The 25,620-nt window shown below is 45.0% G+C and overlaps 1 protein-coding gene across 1 annotated transcript in view; it reads right to left on the reverse strand.

The window, feature by feature from the left end:
- Window positions 1-25,620, reverse strand: part of CACNA2D3 (calcium voltage-gated channel auxiliary subunit alpha2delta 3) — an 856,949-nt gene that overhangs the window by 478,955 nt on the left and 352,374 nt on the right. The window contains exon 6 of the mRNA XM_021694907.1: window positions 3,195-3,326. Within this exon, the coding sequence (XP_021550582.1) occupies window positions 3,195-3,326 (132 nt within the window). The remainder of the gene's footprint in view (window positions 1-3,194; window positions 3,327-25,620) is intronic.

A 25,620-nucleotide genomic window follows, 5' to 3' on the forward strand; every position in this document is an offset into this window, starting at 1 on the left:
ATGTAATGTATGGGGATTAACATAAGAATAAAAAAAAATACCAGCAAAAAAAAAAATTAACTCAATTTAAATAAAATTCACATTTTAGTTCCTCAGTCTCATCAGGCACATCTCACATGCTCAATAGGCACATGTGGCCTGTGGTTACCATATCAGACATTGTAGACATAGAACACTACCTCATCCAAAAGACAGCACGTGGAAGTGTTGCCACATGCCCCCAGGACCTACGGTGAGCTTGTGGAGGCCTAGGTAAATCTATACAGAAAGAGAAAGCACCATGACAGGTATGCTACTAAGCTGATGTTTACTAAAATTCCCAGAAGCTGACATTGTGCTCCTTCTTAGTGATCGCCTAGCATCTTCTATTTCCCCAATCTTAGCATGAAACATACTGTACCATCATGACCTGTTCACCTGTCTCTGTCTCCCTGGTGGTCCTTGTTCCTTCCTTTAGGATCCCCTCCAGACAAGGCCATAGTAATCCTGACCAATCCCCATGGTTTCAGATGGCTAGGCTTCCCACTGTCCAGGCTCCCTCGCTTAAGGATGTGGGGGCATATGACCCAGACCAAACTAATCCTGGGACTTTCATCTAAGCCATTGGGACAGATTCTCTCTCTTCCTCTGCGACCATAATTGAAAAATAATCCTGCAAGTACACAGCCATGTTCCCCATCACTAGGGGATCACCTGCCAGTGAAACATGGTCAGAACAGAGAAAGGTGGTGTTGAAAGGGGAAAGGAAAGATTCATAATCCAAACGACAATGCTGAATACTGGGACCCAGCTGTGTCTCAGAACAACACATTCCCTAGATTTCAAGTTACATGAGCCAATAAATGCATTCCTTGCTGGAGCTAGCTGGAATGGGGTTTCTGTCACTTGAAACCCAAATCCCTAAGGAATGCATTTCCCCAAAGCAGGAGCTGCATGAGGGCAGAGACCTTATCTGTTAAGTTCACCATTTTCTCTTCTGGACCTCACATAGTGCTTGGAACAAACTAAGAACTCAGACACACTTACATAAGATTGAAGAACTATCCTTTCTGTTTAAGGACATGCACACTTACCACTGATTCACACTATTATACCACTCTAAACATGGAAAGAAGTATCCTGAAAATAAGAAATCCTAGCAAAAAATGTCCATGGATCACTCTTCTAATGATCATTTTATGTCCAAGAGACAAGAGGTGTGCTGCTCTCTGTTCAGAACCAAGCACTGAGTGAGCACAGGGCATTCTCAGGGCAGTGAAACCCCTTAGGAGGACTGTGATTCATGTCTTTATTAACACAGAAAAGATGCAGGAATTTTATAAAGTCAAAATTCTGCCACAAATGTCATAAAAATGGTAAGCATTTCTCAGTCCACCTTGTTCTGACTGATAAAAACCTTGTATGTAAATTAAATCAGTCTCCCCTATTACATACAACCTTCATGAGGATTCCTTTTTGTTATGGAGTGAAGTTGCCCCCCCCATGCCCCCAAAAATTCATAGGTTGAAGACTAACATTACCCTGTGTGATAGTGTGAAGAGGTGGGGCCTTTGGGAGATAATGAGGTTTAGATGAGGTCATGAGGATGGAGCCCCCGTGGGATTAGTGCCCTTCTACGAAGAGTAAGAAATACCTGAGCTTCCACTCTTTACCACGTGGGGAGACAGGGAGAAGGTGGCCATCTGAAAGCCAGAAAGAGGGCTCTCACCAAGAACCAAATCTGCCAACACCCTGAGCTCAGGCTTCCCAGCCCCCAGAACTATGAGAAATGAGTATCTGTTGTTTAAACCACCCAGTCTGTGGTATTTTGTTACGGCAGCCTGAGATGACTAATGCACCTTCTTATTTTCATTGTTTTCAAATTTCCTCATGACCATAGTTGGAGGACTTCCTGCTGGCGGAGACAACAAATGATCTGTGGTTTCTTCTTATCGGCTCCACCTTGAATCAAATGCCACATGGTAAGATGGTAAGAGTTCCCTGTGGCTTCCTCAATGGATCAGCCCCCCACCACACTTGATTTGCAGCAACATCTGCATTAAATTTACTCTCTGTGGAGGGTATCAAAGCAGATTGCAATTTGGTGACACTGGAACTTTAATAGGCCACTGTTTATTATAACATTGTCTTTACTAGGATGCTTATTGTTTACATATCCGTGAGCTCCAGGAGGAACCATGCATGCCCTGCTGAACACGGCTCTTGGGAAATGTTGAATAATCTGGCAAAGCAGACACTTGGCAGGCAAGTCTCAGGGGACAGATGCTGTGTGCAGGGCAAACGGCTCCTCGAGGCGGAGGCTGACGGTCTCTGTGCCTCAAAGTGGGAAGACATCAGGTGCCTAGTCTTACTTAATGAAAACAAAAGACTCCACTTAATTGCTCCAAGATTATGCAGGGCGTTTTTTTCCTTCTTTTAGGTTGAGCTTGTTAATTTCTGCAGCTGTGATGTTGGCACAATTGTAGCCTCGAGTCCTGTTTTCACAACTTGTGAGCAAAATTAAAACTTCCCTTCTTAATTAAAATTCAAACCAAGCCAGAATTAAATTCTTATTGCAAAGCAGAGGGCTCAGGAGGCCTCAGAAGGAACACCTGCTCCAAAGGTATGATGAACAAACTGACAAACATACCCATTTGAGGGTGCGATTGGTGGCCCTAAGGATGAGTTGCTGACCTCAGTGGTGCTTTGGCCATTGCAAAGCTCTTCCCCCGAGGGCGGTCAGCTCTGGAGTGGGGAAACCTAAGTTCAAATTTTCCACTTCTTACACCTTCGGTCAGAATTTAATTCAGCCCAATGATGACTCGTTCTTTTCCACGGTAATAACAACAACGATAAGAATTGTAGTAGTCAATAGTAATAAAAACAAACTCTTGTCCAGAAAGATCAAATTTGGTATGTCTCACACTCCAGTTCCTCACTTTTGGTGGCAGCTCTATAAACTGCTCTATTAAGCCGTGGAAACCTATGCAGATCTAAATGCCTGTGTGTGCATGTCTCACACACATGTACACACATGTGCGTGCGTGCAGATGCCATGCTCCCATGTCTATCTGACAAGAGATTTAACTGATTTGAATTTAATCGTTCATTTTCTCCTAATAGGAGGGGGGGAAAAAAATTTAACCCTGAACACAAAAGAAAAATATCACAGGATCATTAATCTCAATCATAATTCTCAAGGCAGGGATACTCACCTGGATACTGCCTAAAAAATCCCTTCGCACTTCCAAAGTACTGCCATATGAGAGAGGGGTCTCGATCAAAGTTATCGACAAAAACTTTGTTTAGGGATTCGGACCAATAAACCCCATTGACGATTGCTGGGTCTGAAAAGAAAGGGAAGAGGAATGTTACAAACCAAAGTGAGAGAGAACCCCGGCGGGCATCCCTCAGAACTGGCAGATAGCAGCATGATGTTCACCTTGCGGGAAGCTGTGAAGAAAGTTATAGCTCTCCAAATGTTTAGCTCCTGGGAATTCCATACATCAGGCTTCCTCATCCTGCCCAAGTCCCCACAGCCACCCAGGAGCCTTTATTGAGGACTCCTTACTTGAAAGACACATCCCTGTATTTGTAACTTTCAACCTTGCACAGCACAGAGTTCTTGAGAAAGCAAAGAGAGACCTTCTTAGTGTTATTTTCCACCTTTTCCTCTCCTGAGTCAGAACCCAGCATTAAAAACAGGAAAAATGTGTTTTCTCTCATTGCAATGACCTCAGCCAATACTGTCCCATTCCAATTCTCTCTACCTCTGACTTCAAAGTTTGCTTGTAAAAAAATAAGTAAGTAAATTGGAGTTACATAACTGCATCTCTCTACTTCTTTTGTTCAATAGATGGTGAGCTCTGGGAGGGCAGGAACCAATTCCCTTGGTCTTCCGCTATACCCCCTTTGACCAGGACATGGCAGAAATTCCAACCATTTATGGATGCATGAAGAGATGGATGGATGGGTGAATGAATAAAAACAAAGGTTGTTTGCCAGTCCTCAAGTGGCATAGTAAACCAATGAGCAAAATAATGCTAGAAATGTTCATGTACATTAGGTATCGTGATAAGGAAACTCACTGTTGGCACCACTGCACCCCATCCCTCCTCCACATGGCCTGCCCACTGCCAGCCTGCTGCCCCAAGATGCTCATCAGAAGAGGCATGAGACAGAGCCCACAAAATGGCGCCTGACCCAGTGGACAGACATGGCATCTTGTATTGTCTTACTTCTAGCCTGCCTATTCTTTCAAATCACTTACCCAGATTCCATAGACAAGTGGGATTCTGACTTTCATCTCAAGGGTAAGTGCTCAAACTCTTATAAACTATAATAAACCACATCATAGGCTGGGAGAGTGAAAATGACCAATTCAACCTTTTACCACAAAGTAATTTTGAGAAAGACTTTATCCTCACAATCCTGGAAAATGGAACCCTTTATTGTTCCCGTGCAAGCTTGACAATAATTACTGTGATTCACTCCTTGCTACAAAAGCCACTTAAATTAATCCACAAAGAGGTAAATACAATAATGACACTGAAAACTCCATGGCTCTTGCCTCCTCCATCAGTGGCCTCAATTATGTTGCCATCATATAAAAACTTTCCACAATTAGAAGCAAAAATTCCATTTTGCTCACTCACTGTCTCGACATGTTAAGGAGTCAAATGGTTTCCAGTTAGAGAATTGTTTTTCTTGACTGTGGTTTCTTTGGGGGTAGTAAAAGGCTACCCATGCCTTCAGGTGGTCCTAGAAACCTAAGATTGCCCCCTTGGGGGACTGTGAGCACCTTCAGAAATGCAAAAGGAGTGGTGACGGTCAGAGGATTATTTCACCAAGCGTTTGGACACTAAATCTCACTCTGAAATTATGCCTCTTTTAAAAAAGGGGGCTTTGATCTTCCCAGGGCATGGTGAACAAGGGAAGTAGAATCGCTAAAAATATGGTCTAGTTAAAATGAGGGCTGTGTTACACACACCTGTTTGATCAGATATTTGAGATAACACGTCCTCTGGCTCATAAAGTAATCACAGTGTGTTGATTTCACAATTTTGCTTAGCAAGCAATTTTCATAGAATGGAAAATCTTGAATTGCTGTCCATAATTCGTCATCTAAGAGATGAAAAAAAGAGGAGAGTCTGGGTGGCCCAGTCAGTTGAGTGGCCGACTCCTGATTTCAGCTCAGATCATGATCTTAGGGTCCTGAGATCGAGCCCCTCACAGAAGGCTCTGTGCTCAGCGGGCAGTGTGCTTGAGATTCTCTCTCTCTCTCCCTCTGCTTCTCCCTCTGCTCTCTCTCTCTCTAAAGGAAATAAATAAATCTTTAAAAAGAGAGAAAGATGAAAAAAAGAAACAGGAAAATGATAACGTTATAAAATGAGGACTTCATCTAAATATCTGGGTTAAAAAAAAAGTTAAAAATCATTTTCCCAACATGGTTGACAGAGAGCAGAAATGAAATAGCCCAAAGGCTCAGTGCCTCGCATCACACCCCCTGTAGCCAGGTCCCCAGTTCCTTCCACTCTCCACTGAGGGGGAGGTGAACATGACATTGTGGACCAGCACCCCGGCTTCATGTTTCCTCTATGGCTGCTGAGCAGAGGTCACCTGCAAAAGTCTTAAGGTCACCTGCAAAAACAACAGCATCCTCCTAAGCAGTAAGTTTCCCTTTTTCTTTGATTGTGTTTTGTTTCAAACTTTGTTGAAGAGGCCCCCTCCCCCCGCTGCCTAATTTGGGGTTCTTCAGGAGTCTTAGATTAATCTGAGCTTTGGCTCCACTCCCACCCCGAATCTTCCTAGGGGGCTAATGTAGTGTATTAGCTTCCTGTGGCTGCTACCACAAATTACCACAAACTGGGTGACTTAAAACAACAGAAGTTTATTCAGGAGGCCAGAAGTCCAAAATCAAGGTATTGGCAAGATGGGTTCCTTCTGCAGGATCTGAAGGAGATTCTGTTCCAAGCCTCTCTCCTGGCCTCTGATGGTCACCAGCAACATTAGTGTTTCTTGCCTTGGAGACACAATTGGCCCAATTTCTTCCTCCGTCTACACAGGGCCTTCCCTCTGTGTACCTGTGTGTCATATCTCCTTTTCTTTAAGGAAACCAGTCACTGTATTTGGGGTTCACCCTAAATTCAAGATGATCTCATCTCAAAATCTTTAACTTAATTATATCTGCAAGACCCTATGTCCAAATAAAGTCACATTTGCAGGATGTACTGGAGGTTAGGAGTTGGGCATATCTTCTGGGGCCACCATTAGACCCACTACATGTATTCATACTCCCTTAATTATACTATACAATGTATCCATATTTTGTGATTTGTATGTATTCTTTTTAAAATCTGAGTTTAGTGAGTGTAGGCCTTTTTCCTAGTGAAGGATGTTTAAAGGCCTTTTAATGGAAACAATTCAGATTCTTATGTCTGCGTTGTAATTTTATGAGCTTACCATTCTTCCCAATCTCTGCCTCTTCCCAATCTGTCAATGGGTCCTGCTATAATGCTCTAATTTGGGTTGAAATCATTTCCCTTAATGCCTAGTGTATGTCAATGCCCACCGTTTCCTGCTCAATAAAGTGAACTCCATGCAACACGGCCATTTTCTCCAACATCCCTGTCCATTCAGCACCAAATTATTATTCATAGTGGTCAATATGAAGTTCAGGAATTGCAGTTCTGCTTCCTGCTTCCTCTACCTCCTGAGAGATTAAATTACCTCTGATGCCAGTCAGAAATTTATCAGATGTTCAGCTTTTAGTAGAACAGACTACTAGCAGATGTTTAGAAAGTAAGAGTCCCACACCCACTTTGTGATCTATTTGCAATTTGTATCTGAAAAGCGGCTCACACATCCCTGCTTTGCCTTTATGATGCATCCTATAACCCATCAAAAATCACATTTATAGTTCCCTTATTTTATTTCCACCCAAAGAACTGCTCTCATCTGCGTTTCCCCATCCTCCAACAAGTTTGCACTTCGCTACATGGGGGTTGTCTGATGTTATAGAAGGCTGATGTTCTCTCTGCACACTCACACACCCTTCCAATTCAGTTCTGTATCTTTGAATGAGTAGCCCCCTTTGTCATCCGAAGGTCCATCCTCCTGAGTCAATCAGCCCTTTGGGTTCAAGCAAATTAATGGATGTAAAGCACTTAGCACAGCAATTGGCACATCCAAAATGGTCCATAAACATGGCCATTATTTATGCCATGCATGAGCAAATATATAAATAAGGTCCCAGGAAGAGTTTCCACTTCTTCTATCCCTGTTCTCTGCAGCAAGAATCCCTGGGCAGCACCCTAATAGTGCAGCACACCAGTCTGAAATGCAGGCTTTGGAGTTGGAGTCTTGGATATGAGACCTCGCTTGGCACCTGTTAGTTAGTGGCCTTGGGCTTGTGACTTACCTTCCCTGAGCCCCAGTGTCTTTATTGGTAGAAGGAGAATCAGAGCAGCTCTTGCTCAAAGGCTTCTGAGACAAGGTACAGAAGGTGCTCAGCAGGGGGAGGGCTCCATTACCGTCCACAGGTACATCACCAGTCACAGCTCTGGGGTGAGTCCCCAACTCCCCACCCAGGGCAGTTCAGCTGTCCTAGGGCTATCCAGGTGAGCCTTTACCTAAACCTCTTCCTCCCTTTCTCCAATTACCAGGACAAGACGCTCTTGATGACTCTGGCATTCATTTGTTCATTCAACAAACATTTACTGAGCACCTACTACATCAGGCATTCAGCAGTGAACCAGACAGACCATGACGCTGACATTTCAGTCTGAGGAGGGTGACAATGGGCAAGTAAACGAGGACTCCAGATAGAAATGAGTGTGATGAAGAAAATAAAAAGGGACAGGAGGCTGAGAGTCCCCACGTGTGGGAAGGGGAAAAGGGAGTTACTCTAATTGGGTGGTCCAAGATGACCACTTTGAGGACAGACCCAAATGCTGAGAAGATGTCAGCTCAAAAACACGTTGGCCGGCAAAAGCTTCAAGGCAGAGTAACAAGTGCAAAGGCCCTGAGGCAGGAAGAAATCTGGGTCCTGGGGACCAGCAAGGCAGTGAGTGTCCCTGGGGCCCCATAAGCAAGGGGACAACATTCCAAGTGGGGCTGGCAAGATGGGCAGGTCACAGTGAAGGTCTTAGCAGATGGACAGTTTCCTGCCAGGCATACGTTTTCTGGCAGACATAATCTGTGCTCTGCCAGTGCCCAGGCCCACCACACTTTTATTCATGGTTCAAAAAGCAAATTTCTTATCTTCTGAAATCTACAGCTGTCATAGCCTACTTCCATCGAGCAATCAGGATCTTTACAGATGCCTTAGCACTTGAGTCTCCTCTCTAGACCTCAAAGTCCCTGGATATGCATGCCATCTTTTTTCTCAATATCATTTATTCTCCAGTGAATGAGCAGCACTGTTATTAATTTAAACTTGACATTTTCTACCACAAAACACAAGTCCATTTCTAGTGAATTTGAGTGTCCATGAATAATTACAGGCTAATATAGAATTACAAACTACTGTTAACCCGAAAACCATTGTTTGAAGGGTCTGAATTCATGTTCAATGGGGTTTCTAAAGGTGGTGCTTGTAAAGGGGGTTATTTCCTGTCTAGACCAAGCTGGAGGAAGGGTTTCAGGCTTTCCTAAAGGTCTTACAAGATGTGTGTCTCCTGGACGTGAAATTACAACAGGCACAGGGAGGGCTGGGTGTACTGAGCCCACATAGGAGCTTTGCTCAGTGCTGCACATTGGACCACATACCAGAGGAGAATGGCTGGACAGTCTTCATGTCTCCCATTTCAGCAAGGAAACGGCATCTCTCGCATTCATTCTAAATAGATCATAGATTAAATAATGACTAGTTTTGATGCTAATTATCAAGCACTTATATGTATTGGAAAATAGCCATTAATGTGTGTTGAATTATAAAATAGATTTATTTGCCAAACATTTCCCCTTCTACTAAACTCAGTGATGTGCTAAATATTAAATGCAGGTTGCTTTTCACAAACCTGGAGCCAATTTCCAGAAGTTCTGAAACCAAAGGGATGAGGAGGGTTCATGGTCTGATGCTAAAGCACTCTGCATGGGTCTGGAAAGCAAAAGGAATGGGAAACACACCTACCACTCTGGCAAATCCCAGAAGGTGCTCTAGACTCCCTCAGACTGTTGTCTCTGGGAGCTAGATGTCAGGGTTAATTCCCCAGGGGGATTTCATGTCAGTGACTCCCCTTGTTTGCTTGATTTTGTTTGTTTTGCCTTAGATCTATCAACTTAAATAGCCCTCCTCTTTTAACATACTTTAAATTTTGTGGTGAAACTTGCATTCTTTCCTCCTTGTCACTCCTTATCCTTCGGGAACAAACCATTCCCAAGTCTTTGTTGGAGAAGAGGAAAATTATATAATTATATAATAGAAATAAAAATATCACGATGATGAGGACAGCAGCAGAGGTTGCCACTTCTGGAACATTTGCGATGTGCCATGTCCCAGGCAGAACAGCCACAAATTACTCTTCCCACCCCATTTTCCACATGTGGAAACTGACCGACTCTCAGAGCACCCAAGTCCGTTTCCCCAGTACATCGCCTTGCCCAAGGGAGAGATTAGCTAAGTTCCTTGTCTAAACTGTGAGATGAAAGAAGACTTGAGCAGAGGCCTTGAACTTCATTTACTGCCTCCCAGACAGTAAGTAGAGGGTGGGAGAAAGGGGAGGCACAGGACCCGTGGTCTAGACATCAGGTAACATGTGGCTCACCGCAGCGGCCTGTCCCCAGCAAATGAATGAAGTGGGCGGTCCCTGGAGAAAGTGGCTGGGATCAGAGGGTCTTTGGGTCCAGACATAGCATCTTTGCACCTCATGCTCAGGACCTGTGCCTGAGCTGAAGAGGACATGGTGAATGAAGATAAGGTAGTGCTGGGGACCAATAGAGAGCCCTCTGCAAGAGTACCCTAAAGCATCCACCTTGGGTTCTCTGCTGCCCAGCTACCAGTAAGGGTCTTTCTTTCATCACCATCAGCATTTGGATTTGGGGTCTGCTCACAGAGGGGACATTTACAAGACACTGTAGAGTGAAGATAAGCACATCTCAAGGGACTTCTGATTCTAAAACAGTGTTTTTTATAAATTGCAGTTAAGCTGGTGTTCACTAATTTAAAACCGCTCATTTGACGGGGGTGTAAGAGATTATTTTCCCACAAACTGAGTCTCCCCTCAGGTCTCTAACAAAAAGCTGAAGAACCAGAGCCTCATTCCTTCCTGAGGATTTGCTCTCATTGGAAAGGGAACAGGTCTCATGGTTGACAGGTTCCGAGATGGGGTCAGCACAGAGCCACCCTAGAACAATACCAGCCTTGCAAGACCCTCACAGTTCTCTGGAACTTAGCATCCTGCTCAAAAATCTGTGCCACATAACATGGCCAGACCACTCAGCCTGCTCTGGAAGCATCAGTAGCTCCTGCTAACCCATCACACAGAGACTGTACCCCACAGCCTGGTGCCCCAAGACATTCTGTTCTGGCCCAGGATCCCTTTTCAAATCCACTTCCTGTCCAGTCTCCAGCATCCACCCACATCTGCACCCTGGCCAAGCTCACTGAGGCTTCTCCTTTCTTGTCTTTTAATTATTCCACTTGTAGTAGCTAATTCTACTACCATTGGACAAGCTGGTTAAAGGGTATAAATCATGTACTAGGTATAGTATGCATTCATTCATTCATTCAGAAAATATTTGCTGACTTCCAGATACTATGTGAGGATTTGGGGATAAAGCAGTGGGCAAAACCAGACATGGCCTTTAACCCAATAAAGCATATAGACCAGTGGGGGAAGCAGAGAACCCAATAATTATCTCATTATGGATGAAATTACAGCCATGATTAGTACAAGAAGGGGCAAAACCCAATGTAAGGAAACATGCTCTTAGGGAAGGTCCTGCTAGCACAGATTTGAGGGAGATGGAATCTTCAGAATGAATGGGCTTTCGGGGGAGGGGGCAAGGTGCTGCTGGGATTGTCAACTGCAAGTTTAAATACCCACAACGGGTGGGAGGAGTCAGGGCTAGGGGACCCAGCAGGGCCCTGAAGACCCTGGTCTGCCGTCTGCTGTCACTCTCAAGAACGGTGGAGGTCCCTGGAGGGTTTGAAGGGAGGGCGGTAATACCCTTGCCATTTGGAGAGCAACCAAGCAGGGGCAGGTGGGCGAGGGTGGAGGGAGTGTGTAGAGGCTCCTGCTGTCATTCAAGGGGGGTCATAATGGGGCCTGCACTAGGATGGCAGCAGGAGAAAGCTGGTGGTATTGAACGAGGACGAGCTCAGCAAACAAGGGAGGGGCCAGGTTGTACGCTCTGACCGCCACGGCAGGAGCCCTCCTCTTCATCGTCCCAGGATCCATGCGGGGAGTGGCTGACAGACAGCATGGGGCCTGGACAACAGTCCTCCTGAGCACTGCAGCAAGAGGGAGTGAACCCAAGGGGGGCTGGCATGCTCCTTAGATCACGCACACACGGGAACCTCTATTGACGGCAAGGAGGAAAAGCGGGTCCCCAAATAGCCAGACTGTCACAGATTTGCTAACACCAATTTTTCTGTTGTAAAAGTCCTCAGCATGTACATCCCTGCCGGACAGCCTTGCAGGACGCCTCTAACTGATGGAAGCTGTGCTTAAGCAGCATGACAGAAGGGCAACCGTAAGAACAGGAATCCCTGGACCACCCACGTTGGAGTATTGCAAACCTTCAGTGAGGCTTTCCTCCTGGATGCTGCTAAGCGTCCACAGGTGCGAACTGTCCCACACCCTCACTGTCCAGCACAGTCACAGCTCCTGGGAGGGCCCGTACTGTTTCCAAAAGATGAGGCAACACAGCGGGGGAGGGACTAAGGTGTTGCTTAGGGGAGGGTGGGGCAGGGGATGTGGGACTCGGAGCCTCCACCCCAAAGCCACTCCTCTTCAAAATAAAGCCAAATAAAATCTTACCCGTTTCATCAATCAGCCCTTAAAAATATCGGGGGTATTTGAAGCCTTATCCTATGTTCCGGGGACATAAAGAAACAATTCTGGAGAAAACAGATATTATGACAAGTCACACGCAATAAAGGACAACACCCAGCTAGAGAATATAGAGCTGCCATCATTCAGTAAGAACCCATCCCTGATAGTCATGCAGAAAGTCTCCTCTCGTTTCAACCTTTTGGAAGAGAGAAAGAAATTTAAACATTCCTTCCTTCCATCTTCTGGACAGGCCTGGCTCCCAGTAAAATATGATTTTGTGAGCCTGCCATCTGCACTGATGCTATCAGCTTTTTATTGATATTTAATATAAACAGAACCCCGAGGCTAGCAGGTACCCTGACAGGGTCTGAAATATAATTGCCAGGGAAACACACAAAAGCGTGTAGCAATTAAGGAGCTGTCAGGGATATTGCTGGTGCCGACACAGAGCTGCAGGCTGGAAAAAGGAGGGATGCACGCGAGCAGGGAAGCAGAGGGAGCAGAGGGGAAGGCAGTGGGGTGGAAGACTCACACATCCCTCCTGCAGTAGGCCCAGAAATCCCACAGGGAGATAAGGGGAGAGAAGGAGAAATCCCACAGGGAGATAAGGGGATTCCCGACATTTACAAAGGGGAATCACTTGGTGTTTGTTTTCAACACACAGAGACCAAGAGCAGGCTCTCCTGTCTCTGCTCTGAGCTTTATACTGAAGAGACAACATGCAGCCTTGAGTCTGGCTTGGGGCGGGGTACCCACCAGGGCAGGGGCATGGTAAGGAATTCTGCACTGCACTGCCTTTAAGAGCTGTTACAGTGGTAGCAGCCTGAAAAACTAGCTGTGGGTAAGAAAGATGGGGTGCATAGGGATGAAAGGTGAGTTGTGAGTGAGGAAGAAGGAAAGACGGGTCAGATGGAGGGCCAGGGCCAACAGAAGGGGGATCCGAGCTGAGCCTTGATGAAGGACCAAGGAAGGCCTTTGTGCCATTCCCGTTGCAAGTCTTCCCCACACCCACCCTATTACTGATTTCACAGGGACACAGTGGTGGTGGGGAGGGGGAGGGAGATGGTCACAGGGAGGGAGGCGCAGACATAGTCTCTGCCCTGTACCAGGATCTCTAGTCATCTTTTGAGAGGCCTGGGAGTCTTGGTTTTGGTAACTGGAAGACCTGGGGTGAGGAAGGGGGTGGTGTCTAATAAACAGCCTGGGTTTGGGGATCCGAAGGACCAGGTTTAGTAATAGAATCATTTGTGTCATCATTTGCTTTTAAATTCCGAGGAGAGCAGCACACCTTTTCAAATGGACTGCTGCTGCCAGAGATCTGGGTGTGCTCTCCTCCTCCTGGAACCGTGGTTGGAAAGGGATTTATGCCCTGCCAGCACACACACCACAGCCTAATCTAGGCAAGTGCTTTCGGGTAGAACACAAAGAAACTCGTAAAGACTTTAGTAGTTATGTATTTCATGATGTTAGAGAAGCTTTAACCAAACATGGAACAATGGATACTCAGATCACTGCTCAGAATGAGGCTATTTTTATTCAGGTAGAAATAAAGAGTCGATTTAAAGGAAAGCATGAAGGAATCATACAGGCATTGGGCAGAATCACATGACATCATGAGTGTGGCCCGTGAGCTACGAGGGCTGGGAAAATGCAGCCATCTCCCCCAACAGCCTCCCACACAGGAAACTCACCTCAAACATCTTAACAGTGTGTGGGATGACAGGGAACATACGCACCCATTCCTTGTACAAAGAAAACTGTGTTTTTTCTTCAACAAAATATAAATACATCCTCTATGTATCCCTGCTCTGAAACTGACAAATTCCTGAAGGCATTCAGACCCAAGAATATAAAAAGGCAAACATGGTCACATCACAAAGGGCATTTCCAGTTCTTCACCCTGAGAGCATGTAAGCAGGAGTCAGAAGTCACCTGAGAAAGTGCAGAGAGAAGCCCCAAGAAGCAGATCATGTTCTCTGCTAGTAAACTGCAGGGAAGATCTGCCCCTTCCCAGAGCCCCTGGGAGGAAGCTAATTTCGTGCCAAGGTGGTTTTGATAGATATGGCACCAGGGGGCTGGGTTCACATGGCTAGAACATTATAGGAATTTGCTTTTGATGCCCAATTTCATGTGAAGATCAGCAGGTCGTAAACTCCCCTGGACTCTACTACTGAAGTTCAAACTACTCCCAAACAGCGTGATACACACTGAGAATAATGCCAACTGCCAATTATGTTGACCAAGCACCATTAACAATAAGCTTCCAGCTATCTTTCCACCAGGTCACATTCATCCTGCAAATACTTTCATCAACTATTTTTTGCTGAACAATAGCATTTGGGCCCAATTAATTGAGACCAAATGATTGAGTGTATGGACCCTCAGTAGCCAGTGCTCACTGACTCCCAAGTTGTCCCTCCCCCTTGTCATGTAAAAATCACAGGGTATAGGCTTAATTCTATTACGTGAATTATAACTAGGATGACCATATAATTTATCATCCAAACCAGATCACTTTTAAGAAGGGGGTCCTTTTTATTAATATATAGAGATAACCAGTATAAAATAGGTCTGTCCTTGGCAAACCAAAATGGACAGGCACCCCATTTATAACTCATCCCATTCCACAGGGAATGGAGCTGAATGACTGCATATGTATTTGTGTGTGCACGCTTTAATCTCTGATGTGATCATGATGTACAGTTGATTGGTTACCCAAAAAGGGTTAGAAGCAAGAAATCATTTCTAAAATAATACATCAAACACCTACTTTTAACACTTGGCCAATCATTGCATATAGGATCATGGCCTTTTGAGCACTGGGGTAGTTTGCTAGCTGTGGACATTCAGCACACTCTAGACACCAGCCAAAGTGCTTAACTGATGGGAGCAGAAATGAAGAATATTAATTAGTCCACTACATTGCTTAACTGGAGATTACTTAAGAGTGTTTTACTGCAATTAAATCAAGGCACCCTCTACTTCTTCAAGTTGGGAATCTTTTCAATTTAAAGAACCAACAGCCTACTCAAAATACCTTAAAAGATATTGGTCTGTAGAACTAAAAAGATGAGGGGTAGGAATAGTTAAGGGGTAGACTGATCCCAAGATTGCCAATGGTTTCAACAAGGACCAGGTTACTGTCTTTCTTTCTATCTTGCATCCCACTGAGTTGGCTGTATCCTCAGACCCTTTCTTTCACACACCTGGCCTTTCCCCCCTATAGTCTTTGTCCCAGCATCTCCAGATTTTCCTCTTACAGGGTCACAAAACTGCTGTAGCAGTTGGAGCCATGTTTTTCCCATTTTACTCAGGGGTAGGATGTGAGATCTCCAAATGTCTCCTTACTTTTATTGACTTTGACCATTGTAAACCCATCCCTGAACTAGTCAGCACAGGATGGGGATGGGGCATGCTGATTGACCTGTTTAAACCTGCTAACCCCCGGGTCCAATTTCAAGCCTAGCATCCATAAAGGATGGGTCCCTAAAAGAAATTCAGGGTGCCACTGACAAGAAGAGGAAAATAAGGGTGCCATAAACCATAAACAACTCCTCCAAGTTTTCAGTATGGTCACAAACACCCAAAAAATCATCTCAGAAGCCACAAACCCCATGTGACTCAGTATTTCTCCAAGCACTAATTCACTTAAAGAATTTAGATTTGGCAGGACCATTCCCCAAGTGGAGCATTTCCATACCGTACGGGTGTATAAGAAGTTTGCTGAGCATTCTATAATTGCATGGCAGACAGAAGGAACTTTATCAAGGGAAGTTTAATGCAAAAAAAGATAGATCTTGCAAAGAAAAAAAAAATCAAAGAATAGAGAAAGAAGTATTTCTTGGGAAACAATGCTACAAGTCCAGCAGATTACATGCTACAAATAACAATGAAAAAGAAGAAAATGTTGCTACTAAGATAAGACCAATGAGACCAGACATATTTAACAGGAACTGCACCAAAAGAGGAAGAAGTCAGCTGCAACAAAAATGATGTATGACAAGGACAAGCTTTCAGAAATGGAGGTTGATCTCCAAAACCTTCAAGGACAGAGCAACTTACAGATACTTAGCTGGAATTGTTTTCATAAAAGCATGCTTTTAAGTCAAAGTCTAAAAAATCTTTTAAAAATTTTAGTAGTCCAAACTTCATTATTTTCCTATTTGTAAAAATACTTGTTTGGGAAGGTCTTCTAGTAATAAAGATGCTAAAATAAAGATGTAACCAGTTTGATTAAGCAGTCTGGAACATATTTTAGACTGCCAGAAGAACAGAGTAAATTGAAACTCCAATAACATCTCGGAGTCCTAACACATTTGATGACTAATTTTATTACAGCAGCTCCCTAGAAATAAGACAAGCCATCTCTGCAGCTAGAATCCAATTCTACTTTCTTATTTAATCCACCATGATTTCACCCTTTGGTCTGCTTGATTCTCTTTAAATAGCTTGGTTCTGTTTTGTATGTGAGTTAAAGGACATGTAAATTTAAAGGTGTTGCTATTTCAATACCATTTCCATGATCAGCATATAACAAAGTGTTGGTAAGAATGGAAAGCTATCTTACTCATGGAGTGTCCCAAAGCAAGGGTATCCACGATGCCAGGTCAAAGTTTACCAGGTCAAAATAAAGAAGGCCAGCTTGGCTGCTGTGTGGTGGAATCAGTAATAACAACAACAAAAGATGTGAAAAGAAGATGATAAAGCTTGTTCCAAAATCATAGCCCATCGTAAAAGGTAGAAATAGTCATGAAAAAAACATGTTACTTAAAACATATTTAATTTAATTTAAAGTCTTTCAATATTTGTTCTCTAAGACATTATGTATTTACTATATTTTATATATATATATATGGAGATCTTATCTCTTACAATTGAGTTAGGGATAAGACATAGTTAATTAGCATATGGGACCAGTACAAATTCATACCATAGGGCCAATCCAATCCTCTTGAATAACACAAAATCTTTTTAAGGAGAAAAGGGAGGAAGGGCAAGAAAAAAATGGGCCCTTTTGTCTTGAAAGTAGCTGACTACAGTGCACTGAGGGGTACAAAGAAAAAAATTAATAACTTTCTGGGTTCTTAACTTTCTCCAGACATTGTCTTTAAAGCAAGAAAAAAAAAAAAGGTTCAAATGTTTAAAATCTCTCCAAAACTATTAGCAAAAACAATATGGAAATAAATAACAGATGCACAAAGGCATCTTGGGATGAATATATTAAGGACCCACAACTGCAACTTCTAAAATCTATTTAATTGTGCCAAAAAGAAAGACTTTTTGATAAACAAAATAAAGACAACGTTTCCAAAAAAAAAAAGAAAGAAAGAAAGGAAAGAAAAGAAAAGAAAAATCTTGAGGTCTTGAGCCAAGATTATTCCTCAGTTGGATATTTCAGACTCTAACTAGACCACCAAAACAGACCGTGCCGTCGTGTGGGCCACCTCTGAGAACAGCGACAGAGCCCCAGCCTCAGTCTTACGTGGGGAGAGAGTGGAATAATAAATGTATTCCGCAAGAAATTTCCACTTAGGGCTTTTTTCTCTTAGACCAAACATAGAGCTCTTTTTTAGGGGGAAGAGAGTGGAAATCGCCTTCTAAAAATAGTCTTATTTTTTTCCTTAAAAAAATAATTTCTCACTTAATGAACAAAAAACCCCAAATGACCAAAAAGAAAATGAAATTCACCCCAGTTCTACTGATATTCACTGTTAGCGTCCTTACAGGAGGCCATGTACTCCCTTGTTCCTATGTTTTATCCGTATAACATGGGATTGTGCTATACACACCCCTTTCCAACTGAAACCCTCCCTCTCTGTTCCACATATGCGTTTCCTGGGCCACACACATTACACTCCTCTGGAATAACAGTATGGCATCCCATTTCAAGTGGGGAGACAGACGTAAAGGAGTCTGTTTTCATGAGTGACATTCTTAGCACCCAGAGTATTTGGAGGGATTTGCTTTAAAACCAATAACTATACCTTCCTCACAAGGGTAAAAAGAAAAGTGTGGGTGTACTGAGAAACAATGGCTGTGTCTTCACTAAAGAAATCTGTACGGGAGCCAGCTCACAGTCCTTACTGTGTCCAAAATCATCCCCCAAACCTCTTTCTCACCTCTCTGCTCCTATACATGGTACCACTCCTTGAAATTTATTATGAAAGACTTTTCAGACTTTAAAGCAGTTGCAAAAATGGAAAAAATATATATATATACACCCTTCACCCAGCTTCCCCGAATGTTAACCTCTTACTTAACCATAGTCCAGTAACCAAAACCACAACACTCACACGGACAATCCCAGCACTCCCCAACAGATCGGAGTTAAACTGCATCAACAGCCCCACCGCTGTCCTTTGTGGGGGCCTGGAACCGATCCAGGATCACACACAACGTTCGCTGTGCGGTCTCTTCAGTCTCTAATTCAGCACGGTTCCTCAGCCTTTCTCGGTCTTTCCTGACCTTGATGCCTTCCACCTTCCCAAGCAGCCCCACATCAAGGGGACTTGAGAACCTGTCTAAAAGAACTCAGAAGGGCCCTGGCTGGTGAGTCACTTTCTTAGTGCTGCCTCTCACACTCCTGGAGGCCAGGGGTCTGAAATCAGGCTTCAGAGGGCTGGCTCCTTCTGAAGGCTCTAAGGGAGAAACTGTCCCATGGTTCTATTCTACCTTCTTGTGGTTATTGGCAATCCCTGGCATCCACTGCCATGTCTACACAAAGCTCCGATCTCAACTTCTCTCTTTACGTGGCCTTTCTCTTGGTGTGCTTTTGTCTCTTCTTATAGGGACACCTGCCCCCGGATTTAGGGCCTACCCTAAAATCCAATACGATCTCATCTCCAGATCCTTAACAAATTGTATCCACCAAGATCCCATTTCCAAATAAGGTCACAGGTTGAGGTTCCAAGTGGATATGAATTTTTGAGAGGAATATCATTCAATCCCTACAGGGTCTTCAATTCAGTTATTTTGAAATATTTTTGGACAATGACTAGGCTGAGTCTTGTTCAACAATTTCTCATAGCACCTTCATATAAGAGCAGGAGGTGAAAGGATTATTTTATTTCTTAGACTAGTATCACACAAACTCAAAACACCCACAGTATCTTGGGGAGGATAATGGCATATTATATTTAGTTTTGCATTTGGCATTCAGTTATCGATACAACTCAGCAACAGCCTCACAGTTCACTACTGTTTCTTACTCTAGCTGAAAATGGACCAGCAATCAGTCTGTTGATGAGAGGAGAAATGTAAACACTTTTGTCTACAAAGGCAACAGGAGTTTGAAGCTGCTTCCGAATTGGATGTTCTTGTAAGAGGTCATTATTTCCAAGAACTGCCAAGACTCTAGCTCTGCCTCACAGGCCAAGTGAAAAGGACAATTGGGACAATCATCATGTTCAATAGCCCGGCCGCCACTTGATTAGGGAAGGAGATGAGGCTGGCTTGGCAGGGTCTGTTCCCTGCACAAATTCACGAGGGGAGAGACAGCAGCTTGTCCTTTCCAAGATGACTGCAAATTGAGTTGGCGGTAATTTTGCTACTACGCATAGGATTTCCAGGCTCACCTCTTTTTCTCCTTCTGAGTAAAATGGACCATGGTTTTTCTTTTCCAGCAAGGCAGCAGAGCCTGCTCCTTGGCAGGTTTGCACACCTGGTCCTGAGACGCCCGGCCGCAAGCTGGCTGACCCTACGGATGTTCTCTAGCACGTCTCACTGTCTCACAGTTGAACATATTTCTTTCTTGGCAATTTCCTTATTCAAGCAGAGGAGACCCCTCAGGCTCACACTCTGCAGGCTGCTGCCCCAGGCTTGAGTTTCCCAGTTTCAAAAAGATAAAGCTTTGGAAAGAGAGAAGAATATTCACGGCATGCACACACACTTAACCCACGTAAGCACCGTCATCCATGTGGCCCCACGGAGGTTAATTCGGGTTGAGACGCCCTTGGTCGGGCAAGGCAAAGAGATGCAAGTCTTCCCTTGGAAACTGGGTGCACACCATACAGAAACCCATGTAGAAAAGCCAGTAATACACACTTACATCACACATGCACACACTCAAAATACAAGAGAATATAAACAATATTGGTGGTCCTGGAAAGGATACCAATAACTGTTCACTAGGCTTTATTTGAATAAGAATTAACAGAGGAAAAGGAAAAAAATGGGTTCAATTTCAAAAATATATCACACTAAAAGTAATGACAACAGCCATGTATGTACACCTTGCATTTGTCTGAGCACTTTTCGTGCTTCGGTCCACTTCATCCTGTCTATTCTAGGCCCTCTGTGCACATTTACAAACAAGGAGCCTGGGGCAAGAGAGAACTTAAGTCATTTACCCATGGAGGCACCTTTAAAAGGTGGTAGAAGATGGACACAGTCAACAAGTACTGACCTCCAGGATGAGCCAGGAATTATTCTAAGATATCTAACATTTGAGTCTCCAAAAGACAGTTAGGTAGGTACTCCTGTAATTCCCACTTGACAGATGGGGAAACTGAGTGTAAGCTGCTGAGTAACATGCCCAAGTTTACACAATTAGAAGCAGAGCCCCCTAGGTAGGTCTTCTGGATCACATTTTATTGGCAGACACCAATGCAAAGAGAATAAGTAAATTCCAGGGGTCACATTTCCAAAAGCTCAAAATAACCCATGCACACAGAACAGGGACCCCTCTGGTCCCGCTGCACAGATAAAGCACAGCCTTAGGAGAGGTGGGCCTGGGGTCTCACACGCACCTCGGGGTGCCTTGAGCAGAAGCAGATGGAGGACCCTGAGACTTCTGTGCATCTCTGTACCACAGCCAAGGGGAATGAGAACAAAGCAGCGCAGGATGACAGCAAATTTCTCAGAACACTGGCTAAGTGTGTTAGGATCAATGTGGTCTTCCCCAGAGGGAGCAGTGATGAATTCCCAGAAACTTGGCATCCTCTCTTCCTCCTCCCCTGAATCCACAAATCCCCTTCACATTGTCAGAAGGGGATTATAGCTATGATAGGGTGTCCTGATGACAGAGGACTGCCCCCGGGGAGCTGAGAGGGAGGGGAGGGAAGGGGGCGGAGGGACAAAAGGAAAAGGAAGACTGCTGTGTGTCTTGGGAATGTATACACAGCACGTTGGTGCTCAGTTCATCAGGGGATGAGTTGAGATTTGTGTCCACATCATCTAACTTGCTCTAAGTCAAGCCTCTTACAGCGCTGCAGGGCAGCCCCTGGGGAGGACAGAGGCAGTGCTGGTAGGTCCTTAATTATCTGAAAGGCCCAGGGAGGTGATGGGACCTGTCCAGAGGCAGTTCTCAGCAGCTCGGAGACCAGAGCCCAGACCGCCTCCTGGGTTCAACTCCGCAAGTGGACACAGACTGGACGGGACACGCGTGGGTGTGAATGATGGGGAGCAAGAAGAGCGTGGCCGCGGTCACAGGCGTGGGTCACAAAAAGGAACTCAGGCCGCCCACTGCACACCTCTGCATGAGAGGACCAGAACAGGGGGTCACCACACTGCTTCTCACCAAAGGGATGCCACAGCGGCTCCTGACCCAGGCCAGAACGCAAGGCAGAGGCCCCACTCTCCCGGGGGCGGGTGCACCAGCTCAGCTCTGCTGCCCCAGCAGTGGGCAGCCAGCCCCCTCCCCACGTGCTCTGTCACTGTCTGTCCTAACCACGAGCAGCAGAGACCTCATGTACTAGATCGAATCCCCACTTGATTCAGTTGTGAGCCCCCTGAGTTCCTGCCAAACAGCGTACCCCAGGTCCTCTCCCTCTGTGGCCATGTGCATCGGGGATGCCTCGGGAAAAGTGCTCAGCACAGGGCCTGGCCTATCGCAGGCACTCGGAACGTCATTGCTGCTATTGATCTCTGGCTTCTGAGGCGGGGTTGAAGGGGCAAGTCTACCCTCCCTGTGGAAGTATCTGCCACGCGCTGAGCTTCCCTGTGGGAGGTGCAAGCGGAGGGCAGAGCTGTCTGCCCAGGACCAGGGTTGCAGAGGAGACCTGAGGAAAGAGGGGAGATGCTGGGTGGGATGGAGGACACTCGGCTCCATGGCACTGGCTGTAATCCTGTAAAGCCTTGCTCCCGAGGAACTCTTATTCAGCCCATGGGGAAGGCCTGACTCTGGCCTTCAGGCACGCAGACCCACCTGCAGGAGCCTGGCCACCTGTAAGTTGTTGCTGTCGTCACCGGGATGTGCTGTTTGCCCACACTCTTAGGCCCATCAGGAAAGTGAGGCAGCCCAGGAGCCAGGCCAGCGTGGTGTCGGGTGTCCCTGGTCCACGTGCTCAGGGCACAGTGCAAATCCCGAAGAAGCCTCTTTGGAAAGTCACTTCACATGAATGTGTGCTCTAGACCATTCCAGAACCAAGACTGGCAAAAGGGTTGGGGAGCAGGTGAGGGGAGGGAAAGGGGGCTTGTACTGGAGTGTTTGCACACAATGGTGCTTGCTTCCTACACATCACCTGCCTCATTTGGATTTATGCATTTATGTGTGTGTTTACTTGTTCGTTTTCCATCGCCCTGTGTGGCTGGAAATGCCACCAGAGCAGAGAACCATGGTCATTATATTTTCCAGCATATACAGAGACTGTGGCTCACTCAGTGCCATCAAGCTCCACGAAAAGACCAAGCAAGTCAAAGCCAGGACCTGTCTGACCCCAAAGCAGGAGATACAAAGAGCCACTTTTAGATTTGGGCAATGTGTTGCTTACCTAGACAGAGAAAGGAAGCCACCACACCAGGCAGGTCTCTATGGTTCTTGTCCCACGCAACAACAGGAACGACATGAAATAAAAGGGCTGAAGAACTGCAGTGCAAGTGGTGGGACAGCCCATTGCCGAGCCTAACTCCGATCTAGGCTGCAGCTGAGGGTTTTATATTCTGCAGCTCTACTGGGGGAGGGGCTCATCAGAACCCAGGGGGAGAGGGCAACTGTCTCAGGACAGCCTCCCAGGGGAAGATGGCAGCTCCCCACAAGCCCCCCATCCTCTCCTGTTCCAGGAGGATCCCAAGGCATCCGGCCAAGACTCAGATTCAGGGTGGCTCAAGCCTTTGCTAATGTGATCTCTTTAGATAACAAGCAAAGTCACCGGGGCACCCTGGTGGGGCTATTCCCCTGAACGTGCAGGGCACACAGTAAATGTTTGATAAATATTTGTTAACTAGGTGACCCCTATGATGCGGGACTATTAACACCCCCATTTGACAGGGGGCAGGTGAGGGACAGTGCCGGGAAAGTACTCTCCCAAGATCATACAGCATGGGAATGAGAGGGTAAGAACTGACCCTGGTTAAACACCAGAGCCCACTTCCTTCCCTACCACGCCAAGTGCCTCTGCACTCAGAGCCAGAGTGTGGGCGTGCCCGGACAAGGCAACCCTCACCACTCGTGTGGTCAATCCAGGAACTCCTCACACGTGCTGAGCCCCACGCGGGCATCCCTGTCTCTCCATCACTGTCTGCCTGTCTGTCCCTTCCTCCTTCCGCTTCTCTCTCTCCCTCTCTCTCTCTCTGCCTCAAGTTCCTTGTCTGTAAAATGAGAATACTACCAAGCTGATAGGATTGGAGGGAGATTACTGTTGTTAACAAGAGTCCTACCCACGGGGCGCCTGGGTGGCTCAGTCGTTAAACGTCTGTCTTCGGCTCGGGTCATGGTCCCAGATCGGGCTCCCTGCTTGGCGGGAAGCCTGCTTCTCCCTCTCCCACTCCCCCTGCGTGTGTTCCCTCTCTCGCCCTGTCTCTCTCTGTCAAATAAATAAATAAAATCTTAAAAAAAAAAAAAAAAGAGTCCTACCCACCTGTTGAGCATTTGTTAGCACACTCCAGTCTCTTCGGTGCGGGCACTACATCTCTCGCCACGCCCCATTTTACAGGTGAGCGAGCGCAAGTGCTTCTCCAGAGTTAACACAGTGCCGCACACCTGCGAACGGCCCATGCGCGGCAGTGGCTCTTATAATACTAATAATAGTAAAACAATAATGATAATGACGGAATAGACTTTAGCCATTCTATCAAATGAGAGGAAAAGAAACAAGGAAGATCCTTCTCAGAAAGGCCCAGGGTCCTCATCTTGGCCTCTTTAAAAAGTGTTCACTGTATGATTTCACTCATACGTGAAATGTAAGAAACAAAACAAACAAGCAAAGGAGAGAAAAGAAAAAGAGACAAACCAAGAAACAGACTCCTAACTGATGGTTACCCGAGGGGAGGTGGGAGGGGCGATGGGTGAAATAGGTGATGGGGATTAAGGGGTGCACTTGTCATGAAGTATGAAGGTGCTGAATCACTGTATTACACACCTGGAACTAACATAACATTGTATGTTAACTAACTGGAATTAAAATTTTTACAAATGTTCACTGTAGAAAAATTTTAAAAAGCAAATAAAATAAATACGTAAATAAATAAAAATTAAAAAAGCAACCCACAGTCTGGTGACCCAAGATGATCATCATTAACAACCACCTAGTCCCTCCACATAGAATAGTGCCAACATCAGCTTGGCAATTCTTTATTAGCTCTCCACCATAGGGTTAGAAGTAGAGACTGAAAACTGGATGTTTTTAATAACTCTTTATTCTCTGGAGTAATTCAAGAGGAAAGCCCACATTTTTAGATGGATTACTTATTTACAATCACAAATACTCATGTATAAATAGTATACATTTATACTATAGAATAAAATCTCTAAGAGAGTCTCTTTAGGTTGAAACTTCAATTTTCCAACAAATAACCTTTTAGTCCCCTTTATTTTGGCCGTTCTACCTGATGGCCACTTCATCTGTTCTCTAGACAAGAATGAATTCAGAGCTGACAATGACAAATTGACCAGCAGAGGTTCTGGTCACACCAGACATTACTCAGCATCCTGACAGGTAACCTGTCCACCTCAAAACTTCGACTTTTAGCTGAGCAATGAGGCCTGATATGAATCCCGACTTGGGCCATTCATCAGCTCAGGACACAGCCTGCCATCATATATTCTTTCAACAAACATTCGGTAGCATGAAGTGCTATTCCTATAATTATTACATAATTTGGAGCTCTCGATATTGTTTCTCCAATAACAAACATTATCAGAAATGTAAATCAAGGAATAATATAACAGCTTAGCATCAGCATAAAACAAAGGAGACAACAGGGACAGAGTAAAAACAGAAGTCCTATTTAACCTCGAGTCCTCACAAAGTCTGAAGTTGAAACATCAATATTTTTATAATGAAAAACTTAAGTTTTTATAGACTTAGCATTTTAAGGTTCCAAAATCAAGAAGGTAACAGAAAATGGACATTGTGACACCGACAGGCACCAAATATTTGTTTAGTCATTTAAATAGGTCTTACAGTTGGGGCTCCTGGGTGGCTCAGTTGGTTAAGCAACCGACTCCTGGTTTCGGCTCGGATCATAATCTCAGGGTCATGGGATCGAGCCCCACATTGGGCTCCACAGTTGGCTCAGAGTCTGCTTGAGATTCTCTCTCCCTCTGCTCCTCCCCCACCAGTGTGTGTGTGTGTGTGTGTGTGTACATTCTCTTTCAAACAAAATCTTTTAAAAAATAAATATTTCTTAGAATTTAACTCATGTGAGGCTATCTGAAAGCAGTGATTCTCATAATTTAAAATGCATCAGAATCAACTGAGGGACT

The sequence above is a fragment of the Neomonachus schauinslandi genome, chromosome 1, assembly GCF_002201575.2.
Source record: "Neomonachus schauinslandi chromosome 1, ASM220157v2, whole genome shotgun sequence".
In the NCBI taxonomy this organism is placed as follows: Eukaryota; Metazoa; Chordata; class Mammalia; order Carnivora; family Phocidae; genus Neomonachus; species Neomonachus schauinslandi.